Consider the following 18,002-nt stretch of genomic DNA (forward strand, 5'->3'; position numbering starts at 1 on the left):
TTTGTGTGGCTGTGGAGTGTATGTATGTGTATGTCTGTTTTGTGTGGCTGTGTGAAGTGTATGTATGCGTGTCTATTTTGTGTGGCTGTGTGGAGTGTATGTATGTGTGTGTCTGTTTTGTGTGGCTGTGTGGAGTGTATGTATGTGCATGTCTGTTTTGTGTGGCTGTATGGAGTGTATGTATGTGTGTGTCTGTTTTGTGTGGCTGTATGAAGTGTATGTATGTCTGTTTTGTGTGGCTGTGTGGAGTGTATGTATGCGTGTCTGTTTTGTGTGGCTGTGTGAAGTGTATGTATGCGTGTCTATTTTGTGTGGCTGTGTGGAGTGTATGTATGTGCATGTCTGTTTTGTGTGGCTGTATGGAGTGTATGTATGTGCGTGTCTATTTTGTGTGGCCGTGTGAAGTGTATGTATGTGCATGTCTGTTTTGTGTGGCTGTGTGGAGTGTATGTATGTGTGTCTATTTTGTGTGGCTGTGTGGAGTGTATGTATGTGTGTGTCTGTTTTGTGTGGCCGTGTGAAGTGTATGTATGCATGTCTATTTTGTGTGACTGTGTGAAGTGTATGTATGCATGTCTATTTTGTGTGGCTGTGGAGTGTATGTATGTGTATGTCTGTTTTGTGTGGCTGTGTGAAGTGTATGTATGCATGTCTATTTTGTGTGGCTGTGTGGAGTGTATGTATGTGTGTCTATTTTGTGTGGCTATGTGGAGTGTATGTATGCGTGTCTATTTTGTGTGGCTGTGTGGAGTGTGTGTATGTGCATGTTTGCACGTTTGTGCACATGGGTAGAGAGGTCAGAGACTGGTGTTGGGTGTCTTCCTCAATAATTCTGCACCTTATATATTAAGTGAGGTCCTCTTGTTTGAGCCCAGAGCTCACCGCAGGCAGCCTTGCTCTGGGGTCCTCCAGAGTGCTGGGATTGAAGGAAGTGGAGACCTGAACTCTGGGCCTCGTGCTTAGTGAGCACTTTCTCCACAGAGCCACCTCCCAAGTTCTCATTGCTAGTTTAATATAAAACAAACAAACAGAAAGCACTAGCACCCTGAGGTGGTGAGAAAACCCTGGTCTTTTACAGGGTGCTTCCTAATCAGACAGAGCATAGCTTGACCCTGGGATCCACACATCACCAGGTAGCGGCTTCGTTATGGCATCTATAGCAGTACATTTGAACTGAGCTCTGTCTCCTACTAAAAATGCCTCTGCTTGGAGAGATGCTCGTGTGAAGATCGTGTGCTGCTCTTCCAGAGACCCAAGTTCATTTCCCAGCAGCCACATCAAGTAGCCTGCAACCTCCTATAGCCCAGGCTTCAGGGGATCTGATGCCCTCTTCTGGTGTTTTTGGGTGTGTGTGCGTGTGCACACACACTTCAACATTTAAATTACAAAGGATTCTTTTGTTTGTTTTTTGTTTGTTTGGTTTTTGAAGGCAGGGTTTCTCTGTGTAGTTTTTGGGTCTGTCCTGGAACTCACTCTGTAGACCAGACTGATCTTGAACTCACAGAAATCCACCTGCTTCTGCCTCCTGAGTGCTGGGATTAAAGGCGTGCACCACCACTGCCCAGCAGATTGTTTTACCTGTAAAAAATGTCTCTGACAGCTGGGTGTTGGTGGCACATTCCTTTAATCCCAGCATTCAGGAGGCAGAGAGGCAGGCGTATCTCTGAGTTTAAGACCAGCCTGATCTACAAAGTGAGTCTAGGGCGGCCAGGGCTACACACAGATAAACCTTGTCTCGGAAAAAAGAAAAAGAAGAAGAAGGAAGGTCAGTCAGTTTCTCACAGGTGTACTGGTGCGCTACTGACATTGAATCTGACTGTTCCTGGTTCCGCTGAGTCCTTAGCGACACCTGTGACTACAGTCACAGCAGGAAGGGGAACATTGCTTTGCTGGGGGTAAGAACCACACAGGCGGAGAGGGCAGGCAACCAGCACTGAGGAGGAGGAGGTAGCTGCTCGGGTAGGAGTCATCACAACTGACTCTTGCTTTGACTTGTGAACAGGGGTAAATCAAGGGGCTCCTGCTAGCTGGCTGTGGAGGGACTTACCGTTGGGAGCCACAGTGAGAGTAACAGGGAGGGGTCCACTGCCCTTGCAGAGGGGGTGTGACCACCCAGATGTTGCAGGCCTTTGTGGCTGGGTCGGAGCAGAGCCATGGTGGAGAGTGCCTGCAGGCCTCTGTGGGCGGGAGGGTTGGCCATGCAGCAGGCCCAAGTCCTAATCCTGAAGGACTAGAGTCTGGGGCTCAGTAGCCCATGAAGCATTCACATCTACCAATCAACTCGCCACTGCTTGCAGCCTTTGCTTTTGGTGTGTTTGTGGTGGGGGGAGACAGACATCTGTAGCACAAATAATAAAACTCCAGAGACAGATATTGGGGTTCAAGCTAAAGGTCAGAAAAGCAAAGAAGCCAGCCACTGCCTCTTACTTCTACCCCAGACCAAAACAGGCGATCCTGCCTCCTGGAATCCTCAGACGGAGACGGAGACTCTGAGCTCCTTTCTCCTCCCACTTTATAATCCTCTCTAGTGCTGGGATTAAAGGTGTGCACCACCACTACCGGCCTGTATGGCTGACTAGTGTGGCTAACTTTGCATGCTGATCTTAAGGCAAGCTTTATTTATTAAAACACAAGTAAAATATCACTACAGAGATTCATGTAGGGAACGGCAGGCTGAAATCGATGAGAGAAAAATACGTTTCTCATAGACTGCACATGGTCACAGCATTGCAGAATTGTCCCAGGCCATAGCTAAGCATGCAGGTCCCCCATGCAGTAGCGCGTTTACAGACGAGCCAGGCTTGTGTTCTTGCGTAGTTAGCTTTTCTATGCGGGTGATATGTTTTCTTTCGGTCACCCGCAGCAGGATGATTCTGATCACAGTAAGTCACGAAATGCCCGTTGGGCGCCTGCTTTCTAGGGACTGTCCTTGGCTGGCATCTGCCTTTCCCGAGCTTTTGGCGAGTTCTCCTGAGATGATGTGTTCTGCTCATCTGCTGTTGGAATGAGTCACTTGGACTTGTGGGGAGGAGGGTCCTTCCCACTTGTGTGATGACGGGAACCTCCTTTCTTTCAGAAATGTGCGGAAATCATTGTGGCCCACCTTGGCTACCTGAATTACACGCAGTACACAGTGACCGTGGGATTTGAGCACCTGAACCAGCCCATCAGGGAGATGAACTTCACGGTGAGTACACAGCCAGCCACACGTTCCTGCGGCTGCCTTGTTAGGTACTCGGGAACATCAGTGCCTCTTATGGCTTACTTTGGAAAACCAGTTTTCTATGTGTGTGGAACCAAGAACAGCTTAAACAAATGGCACAGAATGGAGAAGCCAGGGCCATGCAGCACAGACCAAGCAAGCCAGGGCCTACTCTGCAGTACAGCCTACAGGACTGTTAGGATTGCACATTCATATTTATATACTTTCCTTAAGTATTTTAGGAGATACTTCTCACATATGCATGCTACACAAGTCTGTTTTCTTTTCATGTAAAGACTGGCATTTTCTAGTGAAGACTGTCAAGGCTGACTTTTGATAGGAAATTTAAAATTCAAATGATTATAGAATAATTTATCTGCCAGATTCACTATTTAAAACCATTTCAAAAAGTTCTTAGGATTTAAGGTTTTTTTTTTTTTTTTTTTTGGTGGTGGGATTGAGACAGGGTTTCTCTGTATAGCCCTGGCAGTCAAGGAACTCACTCTGTAGACCACGCTGGCCTCGAACTCAGAGATCCCCGTCTTTGCCTCCCAAGTGCTACAACACCATCTTCTGGCTTTTTTATCTCTTCTTTAATAGAAAATAAAAATTTTTAAAATTTTGTAACATTGTGAGAAAACGGAAGGAAAAAGCATTTTGAACTCCTCAGGGATGGTTACTAATGTCGGGTGTGCCTCCCTGTCCCCTCACCATGGGATAACAGTTTCTGATAGTCAGAATTTCTCCCTTTGGGTGCAGATCTGACTTTTGTTGTCTTGGGGAGCACGCTCACACAACCCACCCCACCTGAGTCTCGTCCTGCTCTGTCCCGCCCACTCCGCCACCCCCCCCCCAACACACATCTGTTTCCTGTTTCAGTGGAAGACGTACAACCCTGCGTTTTCCCAGCTGGAGATCTGGTTCCGCTTCGTGTTTGTGGTGCTCACCTTCATCGTCACTGTGAGTACCGTGTGCCTGGGGCTCTGTCCCCCGTCACTGGGGATGAGGCTAGTCTGTGAAGTTCCTGTGGGCAGAGAGCAAGCTCCAGGGGGCTTTACCCAGACTCTGAGAGAGGCCCTCTAGTGGTCCATCTGGTATTACTAGCCAGTCTGTGTCCACTGAGGCACTGTGCTGCAAAAAGTCTGGATAGTGAATCATTCCCTGGGTGTTTTTGTGTAGTGTAAGAGATGTCGGTCACTGGCATCTAGTAAATACCCATTGTAATACTGGAAACATCACTTAACCCTTACGGAAAGGAGTTGGCCTTGTTGGAGGGTCACTCAGCAGCTTCCTTTTCGATTTTTTGTGTTTGGAAAATTATTCTGAATATTTGAGTTTTGGGATGGTTAAAGGAAAAGCTGGCAGAGAAACGGTTCTGCAAATGCAAGCTGCTGGTTCATTTGGGACCTGAAATGTTCCCACAAGCACACACACTTTGGGGGAAATGTTCAGGCACAGAAAGGGTGTCTGTGAGAACAGGGGTGTAGACATCCGAGACGGAGTGCGCTGTGTTGAGTGGCTGGTTGACACCTGACAGCCGTGTTCTGTTGTCAGCTGCTGTGCACCGTCGTGCTGACAGGGACTGTGGTCACATCTGTCTCTGCAGACACAGACAGCACCCCTGGCATATTATAGGCCACAGTGGAGAGCTGCACACGGGCATCTACTGAAGGGTGGGTGCATAGAGACAGGGCCCAGACCCTTGAGTCAGGCTAGGGTGGCTGTGCCCTGTCTGGGCCATGGAGAAAGAAGTGGACTGCTGACCTCATAGTTGGTCTGAGGGCTGTCTGGTATCTGGATTCTCTTGGGGCCCAGAGATTGGTAATCACAGGCCTAAGATTGCTCTTAAATGGAGAAGAGACCTGAACATTAGCAGATAACCTGTACTGGAAAAAACAGCCCCAGGCCAGGAAATTCAAGCAGCCCAGAAATTATTAGTTTATATTAGATGACAGGGAAAAATAACCCCTATGAAATGCACACAGCGTTTGAGCTGTCTAAAGACATTTCTCGCAACGGCTCTACACACAGTGGAGGTGTTTGAAGACATGCTCAGCCTCTGACTGAGGCATGGCTTTGCCTCTGCCTTTCCCCTGGGGATCCTGATGTTATCGTTAGTACATGGTGCCCTCTGTCAACTGTCCTGCTGGGTAGGTGGCCTGGTGGCATCTGCAGATGGGCTTGTGCCCTGGAAGCCCTGCGAACCTCTGCGTGGAAACAGGCCTGACCGAAGCAGCCCAAGCAGAAATTCAAGGGTTGGGCATGCTCTCTGTTTGCAGAGAGTTCACGGCCTTGTGGAAACAGCATGCAACGTGTCTCAGCTGTGGCCCCATGCAGCAATCACAGTTTTTTTGTCTCAGCTGTCTTCGACAACTGGTGGGACCTCAGTAGTCACTCTAACCAATGACTCAGTGGATCCTGCCTGGTGCCGCCCTGCTGGGGTGAGGCTCGCCCTGCGGGGGAGCAGCGCCCACCACACAGCCACCCGCCATTTGCTTTGCAGTGCCTGTTTGCGCATTCCCTGCGCAAGTTCTCCATGAGAGACTGGGGCATCGAGCAGAAGTGGATGTCGGTCCTCCTGCCGCTACTGCTGCTCTACAACGGTGGGTGCCACTTTTATCTCGGAGCTCCCCCTCCAGATTCAGAGCTGGCAGTCATCTCCAAAGCTGGTCTGGTCCCAGAGACCCCAGCTGTGTCCGCAGGGACTCCCTGCTCCCAGGCACCATGTTACACAGCCATAGCAGATGCTTGGATCCCGAGCAGACACAAACTGCCTGGGTAGTGGAGCTTGGACGACCTGCAGACTCAGCAGTCTTGGGACTTGGCTGAGGTGCCCGTGCATGCGTGTGGCTCTCCTCCTCTGTCCCCATTCCAGAAAGCATTTGCTTCCTGAGCTGCGGCGCTGGGGCAGATGCTCTCTCTCTGTTAGGATCATTGTTTCAGTCTGCCCGGTGGCTTTTAGACACTCAGAAAACAAAATCACCTTTGAGCTCAGAGTTCATTATTGTGCTTTCCCTGATCAGAGGCTGTGGCTCTGTGTGGGCTGCCAGCCAGCTCTGTTCTTGCCCATGTTCTGTCTTCTGCCTTCCAGACCCGTTCTTCCCACTCTCCTTCCTGGTGAACAGCTGGTTCCCGGGGATGCTCGATGACTTCTTCCAGTCTCTGTTCCTGTGTGCTCTGCTGCTCTTCTGGCTGTGTGTGTACCACGGGATACGGGTCCAGGTAAGCCGACAGGCCATCTCCTTGTCCGATGCTGGTCATCCTTCAGAATGAGTGGTGCCGTGAGACCCTCCCTGGCCTGCGCTGCTGTGTAGATGTGTTTGGGGTCTACTGTGCTCTGTTAGGGGCTAGTCACTGTTTGCTCTGTTTCTTATTTTTTCCTACTATTTATTTATTTATTAGGGAGAAAGAAAATGCTTAACCTTCTATTTGCCTAAATTCTTTATCGTTGGACTGCTGTGGCTGGCTTCCGTTACGCTGGGAATATGGCAGACGTGAGTAATGAATGCTACTGGGTGCAAAATGGTCACCCCTGGAAAGTGTTGACATCAGTGGGCAGGCTGGACCTGCCTGCCCTGTGATCTCATCCAGATGACAGACAGCCTCTGCCCCGGCTCACGTGTAGTCAGACAACTGGATCCAACTGGGCTTGTGCGGCCCACGTTGAAAGATCTCCTAGTGTAAGGTGGGAAGGGAGAAAGCCTGTGTCATCCTAGGCTTCTTTAGTAAGAAAGGATGTTGTTTGCTGGGGCAGCACCCAGGACTGCCCCGCAGAGACATTGGGGTCCCCTCTTGCATCTTCAGGTTTTCTGACCTTTGCTCAGACACGCACGTGACCCTGGTTAGACTGTACCCTTTGGTGAAACAGCTTTGCTGCCGGAGCTGTGCATCACCACCCAACTCCCCAGAGACACCGCTCTGTCCCTGACCCAGTGTGGTCTGATGGCGTTCATGCCTTGTGTACGAACAATGGCACCGACAAGACTCCCAGGTCACTTCCTCCTCTGCCAGCCTCGCTCCCAGAGCTAATTCTGAAGTTTAGGCTTATGCAAGTTGATAGTACACTTCTTTTTGGTTTTGGTTTTTTGGAGACAGAGTTTCTCTGTAGCTTTGGAGCCTGTCCTGGAACTAGGTCTTATAGACCAGGCTGGCCCCAAACTCAGAGATCTGCCTGCCTCTGCCTCCTGAGTGCTGGGATTAAAGGTGTTCTCCACACTTCTTTTTCCCTCTTTCTTTCTTTCTTTCTTTCTTTTTTCCTTCCTTCCTTTCCCTTCCCTTCCCTTTCCTTTCTTCCTTCCTTCTTTTTTTCTTTCTCTTTTCTTTTTGCTTGCTCTGCCTTCATCTATCCCACGTGCCCACGCATGCCATTGAAATAGCTCCTAGAGCTGGAGAGATGGCTCGGCAGTTAGTGTACTGCTCTTCCAGAGGAACTGGGTTTACTTGCCAGCACCCATATCAGGTGGCTTACAGCCACCTCTAACCCCAGCTCCAGGGTCCTTCACCTCTGGCCTCCCCAAGAACCTATGCTCACATGCACACATCATTCCCAGGAACTCACACATATGCATAATTTAAAAAGTAAATCTTGTATAAGAGATACTTTTGAACTATATAAGGGATATTTGTAAGAAACAAATCCTGCACCTTCACCATACTCTTGAGCAGGACAGTTAGCAGGCAGGCGCCACATGCCCGGCTTAGTGCTAGGAACTTTTTCAGTGTAAACTGGAGGGTTGCTGTTTGCAGATCCTTCAGTGTTGGGAACAAGTACTGTGCGTTTACAAGCAAAAACTCAGATGAACTAAAAAAAAAAAAAAAAGCTGGGCGGTGGTGGCGCACGCCTTTAATCCCAGCACTTGGGAGGCAGAGGCAGGCGGATCTCTGTGAGTTCTAGGCCAGCCTGGTCTACAGAGCTAGTTCCAGGACAGGCTCCAAAGCTACAGAGAAACCCTGTCTCGAAAAACTAAAAAAAAAAAAACCTCAGATGAAAGAAAAACCTGAGTGAGTCGGAAGAGTATAAAATGCAGGGTAAACTTTCTTATTAATCTGATTTTCAACATCATCCTTTTAGATTCAATGAATTACATGATCCCATGTACCAGTACCGTGTTGACACGGGAAACTTTCAGGTAAGTGCTGTTCATGCAATCTCACTTTGTTCCTGCTCGTGATGCAGCGCTGGTCTGTAATCACACTGTTAGTGCAAGCTCGTGATGCAGCGCTGCTCTGTAATCACACTGTTAGTGCAAGCTCGTGATGCAGCGCTGCTCTGTAATCACACTGTTAGTGCAAGCTCGTGATGCAGTGCTGGTCTGTAATCACACTGTTAGTGCAAGCTCGTGATGCAGCACTGCTCTGTAATCACACTGTTAGTGCAAGCTCTTGATGCAGCGCTGCTCTGTAATCACACTGTAGTGCAAGCTCGTGATGCAGCGCTGCTCTGTAATCACACTGTTAGTGCAAGCTCGTGATGCAGCGCTGGTCTGTAATCACATTGTTAGTGCAAGCTCGTGATGCAGCGCTGCTCTGTAATCACACTGTTAGTGCAAGCTCGTGATGCAGCGCTGCTCTGTAATCACACTGTTAGTGCAAGCTCGTGATGCAGCGCTGCTCTGTAATCACACTGTTAGTGCAAGCTCGTGATGCAGCGCTGCTCTGTAATCACATTGTTAGTGCAAGCTCCCAGTGGCTGTCTAAAGGTGAATATAGGTAGTTGAGGAGTGGACGATCTGGGGAAAGTTGTTGAGTCACATGAAAAGTAAACCTTTAGACGGAGGAGATGGCCCATTTGGTAGGTACCTACCACGCAGGCACGAGGACCTCAGCCAGAGAGGGTGCTGGATTGGAGAAGCCCAGTCTAGGATCTGGAGAGACTAGAGGATTCTGGGATGAGGGGCCTGGGGCAGGATAGCTGGGAGGAGCTTAGCTCAGGGAATCCACATGTGTGTGACAGCTATAGGCAGAACAAGAGCTTGAAGGGGGCTTCTGGGTGGGCGTGGGTCCAGGAAGGAGCAGCTGGGGCTGTTGGGAGTGAGAGACACTTCCAGATGTGGAGGCCCTGGTGGGATGGACCTACTGTGCCGTTGCCACTGCGCTTGTCTGGCCTGGTCGTCATTTCTTTGTCAAGCTGAGGCAGGAAGAAGGGCTGCAGAGTCAGGAGCTACACTGCAAGGGTATACAGCCCAGGCCATTACAGGCTTAACCGGTGGCTGAGCCCACTCTGTTTCTTCATCTCCCCCATCATACAAGGAACACAGAGCTCTTGGCCAAATGTCACAGACAAGGCTCCGTCCTGAACTGTTGGTGAGCCCTTCCCAGCCAGGCTCTCTGCTGGGGGTGTGGGCAGCCCACATCCTTTACTGAAGGACACAACAGGGGTCAGAGACAGCTAAGGTGCTGGGGACAGCGGTCCTGCCCCTCCCCTCTATGAGGCAGGAACCCAGACTGAAGGTCCTTCCACAGCAGAAACAAACAGAATCCTGGCCCCTGACCTGCTGCCCCACCCTCGAGGCTGCGACCATAAGAGAGGGACTCTTCTTCAGGGAGGACAGGAGAGGGTGCAAGCTCCCACCTCGAGGAGCCCCACAGTCAAGAAGGCTCCATGAGGAGAGCATACCTCACCCTCTCGTCACCCTCTCAAGGGACCCACTGACCTCCTGCCCTCAGACAAGGGTGTTCCCATCCTCAGCCATGGATGGGAATAAATGCTTCCAGACCTGAGCTCTCCTAGAATCTTCCTTTCAGCCCCTCCTTTCTCGGGAACACAAGGCCTGGAACAGTCAAGACTTACATGAGGACCAGCTGGGTCCAGCCCTGTCAGCATGACCTTTGCCCTCAGTAGCACAGGCAGCAGGCCCCACCCAGGCAAAGGCTTTGGTGGCCGCCACCAGTTGCCTCAGGCTCTAGACAAAGCACTGGTGCGTAGATTTGAGTGACCTTGGCATGAGATGCCTGTGCTTGGGGAGCCCTTCCTGGTGCTGTGGCAGTGAGGGGTCCCCTCTAACCGCACTGGGCTTCGACACTGGGACGCCTGGTCTCACCTCAGCTGTCTCCTTTATTCCAGGGCATGAAGGTTTTCTTCATGGTGGTAGCTGCCCTGTACATTTTGTACCTCCTGTTCTTGGTAGTGCGGGCATGCTCTGAGCTTCGTCACATGCCTTACGTGGGTGAGTGTCTCTCTGGGACGCATGGGCAGCAGCCTTTGGCCCTAGAAAGCCATGAGATGCCTCAGGAAGGATTGGCAATTTGGAAAGAAGCCACAGGGTTGTGAGAACTGCCAGAGACCTATAAGGACCATTAATAATACTGTCCTTGACCAGGGCAAGGCACAAGATTTAGGGTCCTTTGTCTGAAACCACTGTGTTGGGCTCCACTGTGTGTGGTCTTCCCCAGCCACGGTAGAACACGCATAGAGCATGCAAGGAAGAGGGCCTGCCCAGGGGTGGCTTTGTTTATCGTCTTTGTGTCTTTCAGAGACGAGGTGGACTTTGCTAATGGGAATGTCTCCTTCTTTTTCAGACCTCAGGTTAAAGTTCTTGACCGCATTGACCTTTGTAGTGCTTGTTATTAGGTAAGGCTTTATTGTGTGTAGCTGTGGGCGTGCACGCATGTGTGCATCAGGGTGTGCTTGGGTGTGTATGCATGTGAGTGTCTGAGTGTGTACACGTGTGTGTTTGGAGCCAGAGAGTCAACACGAGTGTCTTCCTCTCATTTTATATGAACTAATTCACTAATTCTCTGTGTGTGTTGGGGTGGTGCACGTGTGTGGAATGGATCAGAGGAACAGATGCCAGAGCCGATTCTCTGCTGCTCGCTCCTCCCATGTGCGGTCCATGGGCAGAACTCAGGTCGTCAGGCCTGGCCTCAGGCATCTTTTCCTACTGGGCCATCTGGTCAGCCCGGTTCTCCATCTTACTTTTTTAGAGACAGGGACTTCACTGGACCCCGTGTTCTCTAACAGTTGGACTGGCTGTTCAACAGTCTGCCCACTTCCCCAGCGCTTATAGACACCCTCCACCACCCAGGCTTTGACCTGGCACTGGGATCTAAACGCAGGTCCTCCTGTAGACAGGACAGGCATGGAGCCTTTCCCCACCCTCAGGACATATCCCCATCCTGCCTGTTAGCTCCTGTGTGGAGTTAATTCAGGGTACTTGTGGCCACACATATCCATGAACTCAGAGGGCTCCTGATTAAAGTTATTTAACAGCCAGACCATGGTGGCACACACCTTTAATGCCAGCATGTGGAAGGCAGAAACAGGTGGATCTCTGAGTTCGAGAGAGTTCGCTCTCTCAGTCTGCAGAGTACACTCCAGGACAGCCAGGGCTACACAGAGTCACCCTGTCTCAAAACACCAAAACCAAAAACAGTTATTTAATGGTCTAGGTCGTAAGTGTTCCATCCTGAAGGTCCTGGCTGGTGAAGCCATTAGCCCCACTTTTCCTTCCTCCATCTGAGCCCTACCTAACACAAGCAGTCACCCACCTCAAGGAAACACATCCTTTGAGGTTACCTGAGGAGTATCTCGGCCTCAAGACCCTTTTGGTGCTAAAGAGAGAACCCCACGTGAGCTGTCAGCAGACATGAATGAGAAGCCGCTGTTGGGCTGTCGGGGCAGGTGGCGGCCATCCACAAAGCCCTCCCCCAGGCAGCTGTATCTTTGAATAAGTTCCAGGGACTGTCAAAGCCTCCAGTGGTGCCCATACTGCTTTTCTAGTTGCTTGGGCAACATGTAGCAGACGTTGTTTTCCCAGGAGCCAGGGTGACCATGGGGGGCGCAGAGGTATGTGTGCAGAATGTCCTGTTAAGTCTTAACGGAGCGAGCACTTCTGTGTCTTTACACCGTGGTTCCCCCTTCTCTTTCAGCATCGTCATCCTCTACCTGAGGTTTGGAGCACAAGTGTTGCAAGACAACTTTGTAGCAGAACTGTCGGCTCACTACCAGAACTATATCCTGTCGAGGGGAGCCAGGCCTGCGGGCTGCCCGTGCTCATGGTCAACACCTTAGCTTTGGACATTGACAAGGGATGGGTCAGCCCTTTAGGACCTGTGCTCAGCAGGCCTCAGGCATGCCTTGCCCCCTTTCAGCTCCCTGTTGGCCCTGGCAGTCCTCCTTGTTAGACAGGAAGCTCACACACAGCAGGGCTGAGTCCGTGCCCAAGGTTAGTCACTGCATAGCCTGGATCCAACTGCTGACTGCACTGGACCATTCTAAGTGGGGCAGTCAGTCCTGAGCTGCTTGCTCCCGTGCTCCCTCTAGCAGAGAGAGAGAGAGAGAGAGAGAGAGAGAGAGAGAGAGAGAGAGAGAGAGAGAGAGAGAGGGAGGGAGGGAGGGAGGGAGGGAGGGAAGGAGGGAGGGAGGGAGAGAGAGCGCGCACCGAGGAACAGGCAGGGATGGTTGGAGTTCTGTGTGCCAGCAGCTCCTTCGAGGCACCATACAGGTGCAGTCGGATGCCAGCGTCACTGTGATGACAGTTTGGCTCACTCAGCCCTGGAGCTTGGATTCCCGCTGTGCCCAGTCCATACTGTTTCTCCTGGTTTCTGTTGTGGTCAGGTGGATGGGAAGCATGTGTGTCTTAGGATTTAGGATGGCTTTTTTATTACATGTGATTAAGCTCTACACTGATTTCTTAGGTGCTTGGGGGTCTGTGGTGTGGAGGAGGTGAGGATCACTCCGAGCCTGGGTCAGTAGGACCTCATCCCCTTCCTGTTCTTTGGGAGTTATGTACCATGAAGGGTTCTTGTGACATCTAGCCATGAGCTTGAGCTGGGGCATCCTGGCTCCTGGGCCGTGGACCCACTAGGAACTAGTAGTTCATCCCAGAAAGGGATTCTGGGGAATAGGGGGAGGAGGCGGAGGCTTGTGTGTCCAAACCCACGCTTCTCCCTTGACCAGCACCACCAGCGGAATTCCTGTCTTTCTACGGCCTGCTGAACTTTTACCTGTACACGCTGGCCTTCGTGTACTCCCCATCCAAGAACGCGCTGTACGGTGAGCCACCTCGGTCTGGGGCGGTGTCCAGAGAGCTGAAATAGACATTTCCATTGGCTCTGGTTTTCCCAGGTGCAGGGCTCTGGGACAGAGAGAAGGCAGGTGAATGGCAGCCCGAACAATGGTAGCCTGTGTTCAACACAGCTGAACACGGGACACGGCAGTGCTATGCCTATGATGTCACAGCTGAACACGGGACATGGCAGTGCCGTGCCTATGATGTCACAGTTGAATACGGGACACGGCAGTGCTGTGTCTATGATGTCACAACTGAACACGGGACACGGCAGTGCTGTGTCTATGATGTCACAGCTGAACACGGGACATGGCAGTGCTATGTCTATGATGTCACAACTGAACACGGGACACGGCAGTGCTATGTCTATGATGTCACAGCTGAACACGGGACACGGCAGTGCTGTGCCTATGATGTCACAGTTGAACACGGGACACGGCAGTGCTATGTCTATGATGTCACAGCTGAACACTGGACACGGCAGTGCTGTGTCTATGATGTCACAGTTGAACACGGGACATGGCAGTGCCGTGCCTATGATGTCACAGTTGAACACGGGACACGGCAGTGCTGTGCCTATGATGTCACAGTTGAACACGGGACACGGCAGTGCTGTGTCTATGATGTCACAGCTGAACACGGGACACGGCAGTGCTGTGCCTATGATGTCACAGTTGAACACGGGACATGGCAATGCTGTGCCTATGATGTCACAGCTGAACACGGGACACGGCAGTGCTATGTCTATGATGTCACAGCTGAACACGGGACACGGCAGTGCTGTGCCTATGATGTCACAGCTGAACACGGGACACGGCAGTGCTGTGCCTATGATGTCATAGTCTCACAGCACGTCTCTCTAAGTTTGTTTAGGGCTTGGGTCCTAGTTCCTTCGGACTCCTACCTGGGCTAATAACACAAAATGCTCTCATTCAAAATGCTTTTGTTGATTTTCAGAGTCGCAGCTAAAAGACAACCCTGCCTTTTCCATGCTGAACGACTCTGATGATGATGTGATTTACGGGTAAGTCACAGTCACCGTACACCTTCCAGCCTGTCTCTGCTTACTGAAATGACAGCATTTGGAGACTGTTGCCTGGGAGTGGCGGAGGGAGTTTTATGGCTTTGTTTTGTGTGCTTCGCATGGATTTAGTGGCATTCCACTTTGTGGAAGGCCTGCGTGTGTGGTAACTACAGACCAGGTTTGTCTGAACTAATAGGTGTGGAGAGTCGCGCTGGGGAGAGGGGACAAGTGTCAGGTGACTAAGGGAGGCTGTGAGAGGAGTTCTTTCCGGACAGCAGTCGGTGTGACAACAGAGGCAGTCAAGGGCTAACAGATGGGGGCTGGAGAGGTGACTTAGTAAATTCCTGCTATATAAAGCCTGAGGCCCCCGGTAAAATGCCAGATTTTGAGCTGGATGGGGTGGCACAACCTTTTAATCCTAGCACTTAGGAGATAGAAGCAGGAGGATCTTTGAGTTCAAGGCCAACCAAGGTTATGTAGCGAGACCCTGTCTCATAAAACAAAACACAACACAAAGAAAAGTCAGGCCCAGTGCTCAGCGGGTCTACAGTCCCAGCACTGGGGATTGGGGACGCAAGGGTCCCTGGAGCTCGGTGACCAGCCACTGCAGCTGAATCAGTGAGCTCAGTTCTGTAAGAGACCCTGTAAACAGGCAGAAAAAACGAGATGGAGAATGATTAAGGAAGACACTCGATTGCCCTCTGCCTTTCACACACATGCACACACGGGAAAGCCCTGCCAGAGGGCAGCGTGTCAAAGGTCTCTTCTGTGGCAGGAGCGACTATGAAGAAATGCCTCTCCAGAATGGCCAGGCCATCCGGGCCAAGTACAAGGAGGAGTCGGACAGTGACTGAGCCCTGACAGCAGGCGGGACAGCACGGGGGCCGGAGGTTTCCCTAGTGACGTGTCCTGGTCCTTCTGCCTGTGTGTGTCTGGACTCTTCCTGGAAGCAAAGGTTTCCTGTTCCTTATTTGTTTACATATTTTTAAAAAGAAAAACCAAAAGGATTGAGATGTGTGGTTGGAGTCTGCTGTCGGGTAGCTCCACTATTCCCCAAGAGGCTGGCTGGTAGCAAACCCAAAGGCAGATCCTTTCACAGAGATACTGGACGAGACGAAGTCTGTGTGCGATCATGAGGAGAAATTACCCATTTTAATAAAAAGAATTATGTACTGTTTCCTCTTAAAAAGCAATTTGCTAACTCTGAGTTGGTGGGAGGCCTGATGACCATGGTCCCAACATGGCAGTCTCTTCTCCAGGGCTCCTTTCTGTAGCACTCTACCCTCAGTGTGGAGCTGGGCCCGCACCTGCCTCAGGTGGGCAGACTGCCTCCATCTCCACAGACGCGAGTGGTCAGAGCACCGACTCCCGAGCATCTGGAATGATGGCCTTGATGGCATCTGGTGAGCCACGCACGATGTAGCTGTCAGGAATGGTGGGTAGCTAGGTGGCAGTTCACCACTGCCCCGGAGCAGTTGAGTCAGGGGGTGTATGTGTGTGTGTGCACATGAGGGTGCCAGACTGGAGGAGGCCAAGGTGTCTACAAGTCAGTAGTCCTGTATGCAAGGTATTATGCCACGGTGCTTTTGAAGGGTCTGTGTCCAAGTGTCAGCGTACACGATAGGATTGGGTCTTCTCTTCCTGTGGTAAGGATGGAAAACAGGGTGCCCTTCCCAGTCCAAGAGTTTCTGCAACTCCACTGAATTGTGAAACCCCAAAGAGTTCTGGCTTGGTTTTTTTGTTTTTAATGAAAGCTATGTAAAATACTACTGTATCAGAAATTCTTTATTACCAAAAGTTTTCAGTTTAACATTGGGAACTAACATGAAGACAAAGTTAAACATTCTGAATGGCTTTGGAGACACCTTCAGGTGAAGGAACTTACTTGACGGTCGTTCTGTCCTTGGAGTGTTGCTGTAGAAAAGGGATGTCACCCGCATTAGTGCAGTTCAACACTGGAAGGCCCGTGTGTGTCGCTGTTCTCCGTCACACTCCATGGAGCCTCCCACCAACACCTTGGTGAACGCCTGCAAACCCAGAGGCCCAGGAACAGCTGCTGTGTTCCCTTCATCTATGCACCAACTCAGATTTCTGCTCTGAGCTGCAGGTTACTGCCCAGTGATGCCTGGAGACTTCACTCTGCCTGCCCGTCTTCTTAAACGTCAGTGTACTTTAGTATGGATTCCGTGTGCATTGTTTAAAAAGAACCTTACAAATAGGAACCTTTGAATGAAAACCCTGGCTGCAAGGTGACAAGTTTACATGATTCCGACACTTGCAGCGCTGTGATCCCCGAGTCGGTGTTCTCAGAGACCTTGGAAGGTTGTTACCAACACCAGCTCCTAACAGACCACTGCAGCTGCTGTCTTCTAGACACTGACTTGTGCTGATTTCAAGACCTTCCAATATGTGATAGTTTACATGCTTTGATCATTATAAAAAATTCCCCATGATTTAGGATGCTGTTTATCAGTCAGTGTAAGGTATTTTAAGCGTTTATGTAGACTTGCAGACTTTTAATTCTGTCCTGCAGTATAATTATAGACTGATCCTCGTGTCTGTGAAACTAAAATAAGGGAATGATTTTTTTTGTTGTTGGAAATAGGAATTACAGAGAAGCACCTAAGGGGAAGTGGTCATGAGACTGTTTTCACACTTTCCTCCCTTGCGGCATGCACAATCATGGATTATAAGCTGTGTAGACTCTGCCTGCAGATCTAGAGACTTGGGTGGGCAGACTGAAGCTGTAGGTCTTAGGGTCAAACACTAACCAGAAACTTTTGATAGTAATGAGAAGATTGTTTTGCTCTAAGGGAATTAAAGTTTTATAAATTTAAGTTACGAATTCCAAGAGCTGACAAGTTCTTTCACGGTAATGGTTTGAATATTACTGTCTCTGGGTATTTTTGATATTGGTCCAATCTGAGGGAACCTGGAAAATGAAGAGACGTCTCCCGGCTTCCCCCGAGGGAGCTTCGTTATCCTTGTGGGTAGCAAGTCTGCTTGATTTATTGTCGAACCATTGTAGCAGTGACACGATGCCTTCAAACGCCATTTGACTGGCTAGAGGGGATGTGTGAAATACATCTGAGGCTCGCAAGGTGGGTCTCCGTGCAGTTGCGGATTGCAGTGAGTTTACATGTGTGACACCAACTGCAGAGTTTATAAAACAGACCTCACCAGGCTCAAGAGCTAAGCCACTGAACACACAGGTATGGTATCAGGTTAGAAGATGATTACTAACTAACTATACAGAGAACACACTCATGAAAGGCAGAATTAGAAGGGCCTTCTCTGAGCGCTCCGTGACGAACAGACCCGACACCTGACGTATATTTGTACATTTGAGGGTTTAGAAATCCGTTGCCTTAGTGGTTAGATTTCTTTTTTGGAGGGATGGGGGAAAGGGGAGAGAGACAACTTTTTTCAGGCCAAAGAGAAACTAATTTAGTCCAACATCTTGCTAAACAGTTTATCTCGGTGTTTTGGGTGCTTCTAGGTCTAATACTACCCCACGACACATCCCGGGACACAGAACAGGTGTAATTACATTTTATGACACAGGGTTTTCTGCTACTGAAAAATGCATTTTTTACAAATGTCTATAAATATTTGTTAAGTAAAGACACTAGGCTCTAAGTTCAGAAGGAACACAGGAATTGTGGACTAAGTTTGGGTGGAGCAGAGTCACCTGGGTAGTCAGTCAAGGAGTTAATAAATGCTTATTTATAGAAAACTCAATAAAAGTCATGTTTTGGGACTGGCT

The 18,002-nt window shown here is 50.1% G+C and overlaps 1 protein-coding gene across 4 annotated transcripts in view; it reads left to right on the top strand.

Annotated features, from left to right (window-relative positions):
• Tmem181 (transmembrane protein 181) overlaps positions 1-17,073 on the top strand; it is a 60,063-nt gene extending 42,990 nt beyond the window's left edge. For all 4 annotated transcript variants that reach the window (XM_075950562.1, XM_075950570.1, XM_075950578.1 and 1 more), the window contains 12 exons: positions 3,077-3,187; positions 4,082-4,162; positions 5,706-5,805; positions 6,294-6,424; positions 6,605-6,696; positions 8,274-8,331; positions 10,266-10,368; positions 10,721-10,772; positions 12,071-12,153; positions 13,107-13,196; positions 14,170-14,236; positions 15,012-17,073. In XM_075950562.1, coding sequence (XP_075806677.1) covers positions 3,077-3,187; positions 4,082-4,162; positions 5,706-5,805; positions 6,294-6,424; positions 6,605-6,696; positions 8,274-8,331; positions 10,266-10,368; positions 10,721-10,772; positions 12,071-12,153; positions 13,107-13,196; positions 14,170-14,236; positions 15,012-15,090 — 1,047 coding nt within the window. In that variant the 3' untranslated portion in view covers positions 15,091-17,073. The remainder of the gene's footprint in view (positions 1-3,076; positions 3,188-4,081; positions 4,163-5,705; positions 5,806-6,293; positions 6,425-6,604; positions 6,697-8,273; positions 8,332-10,265; positions 10,369-10,720; positions 10,773-12,070; positions 12,154-13,106; positions 13,197-14,169; positions 14,237-15,011) is intronic.
• Positions 17,074-18,002: the final 929 nt, after the last annotated feature.

Source organism: Microtus pennsylvanicus, chromosome 1, assembly GCF_037038515.1.
Source record: "Microtus pennsylvanicus isolate mMicPen1 chromosome 1, mMicPen1.hap1, whole genome shotgun sequence".
In the NCBI taxonomy this organism is placed as follows: domain Eukaryota; kingdom Metazoa; phylum Chordata; class Mammalia; order Rodentia; family Cricetidae; genus Microtus; species Microtus pennsylvanicus.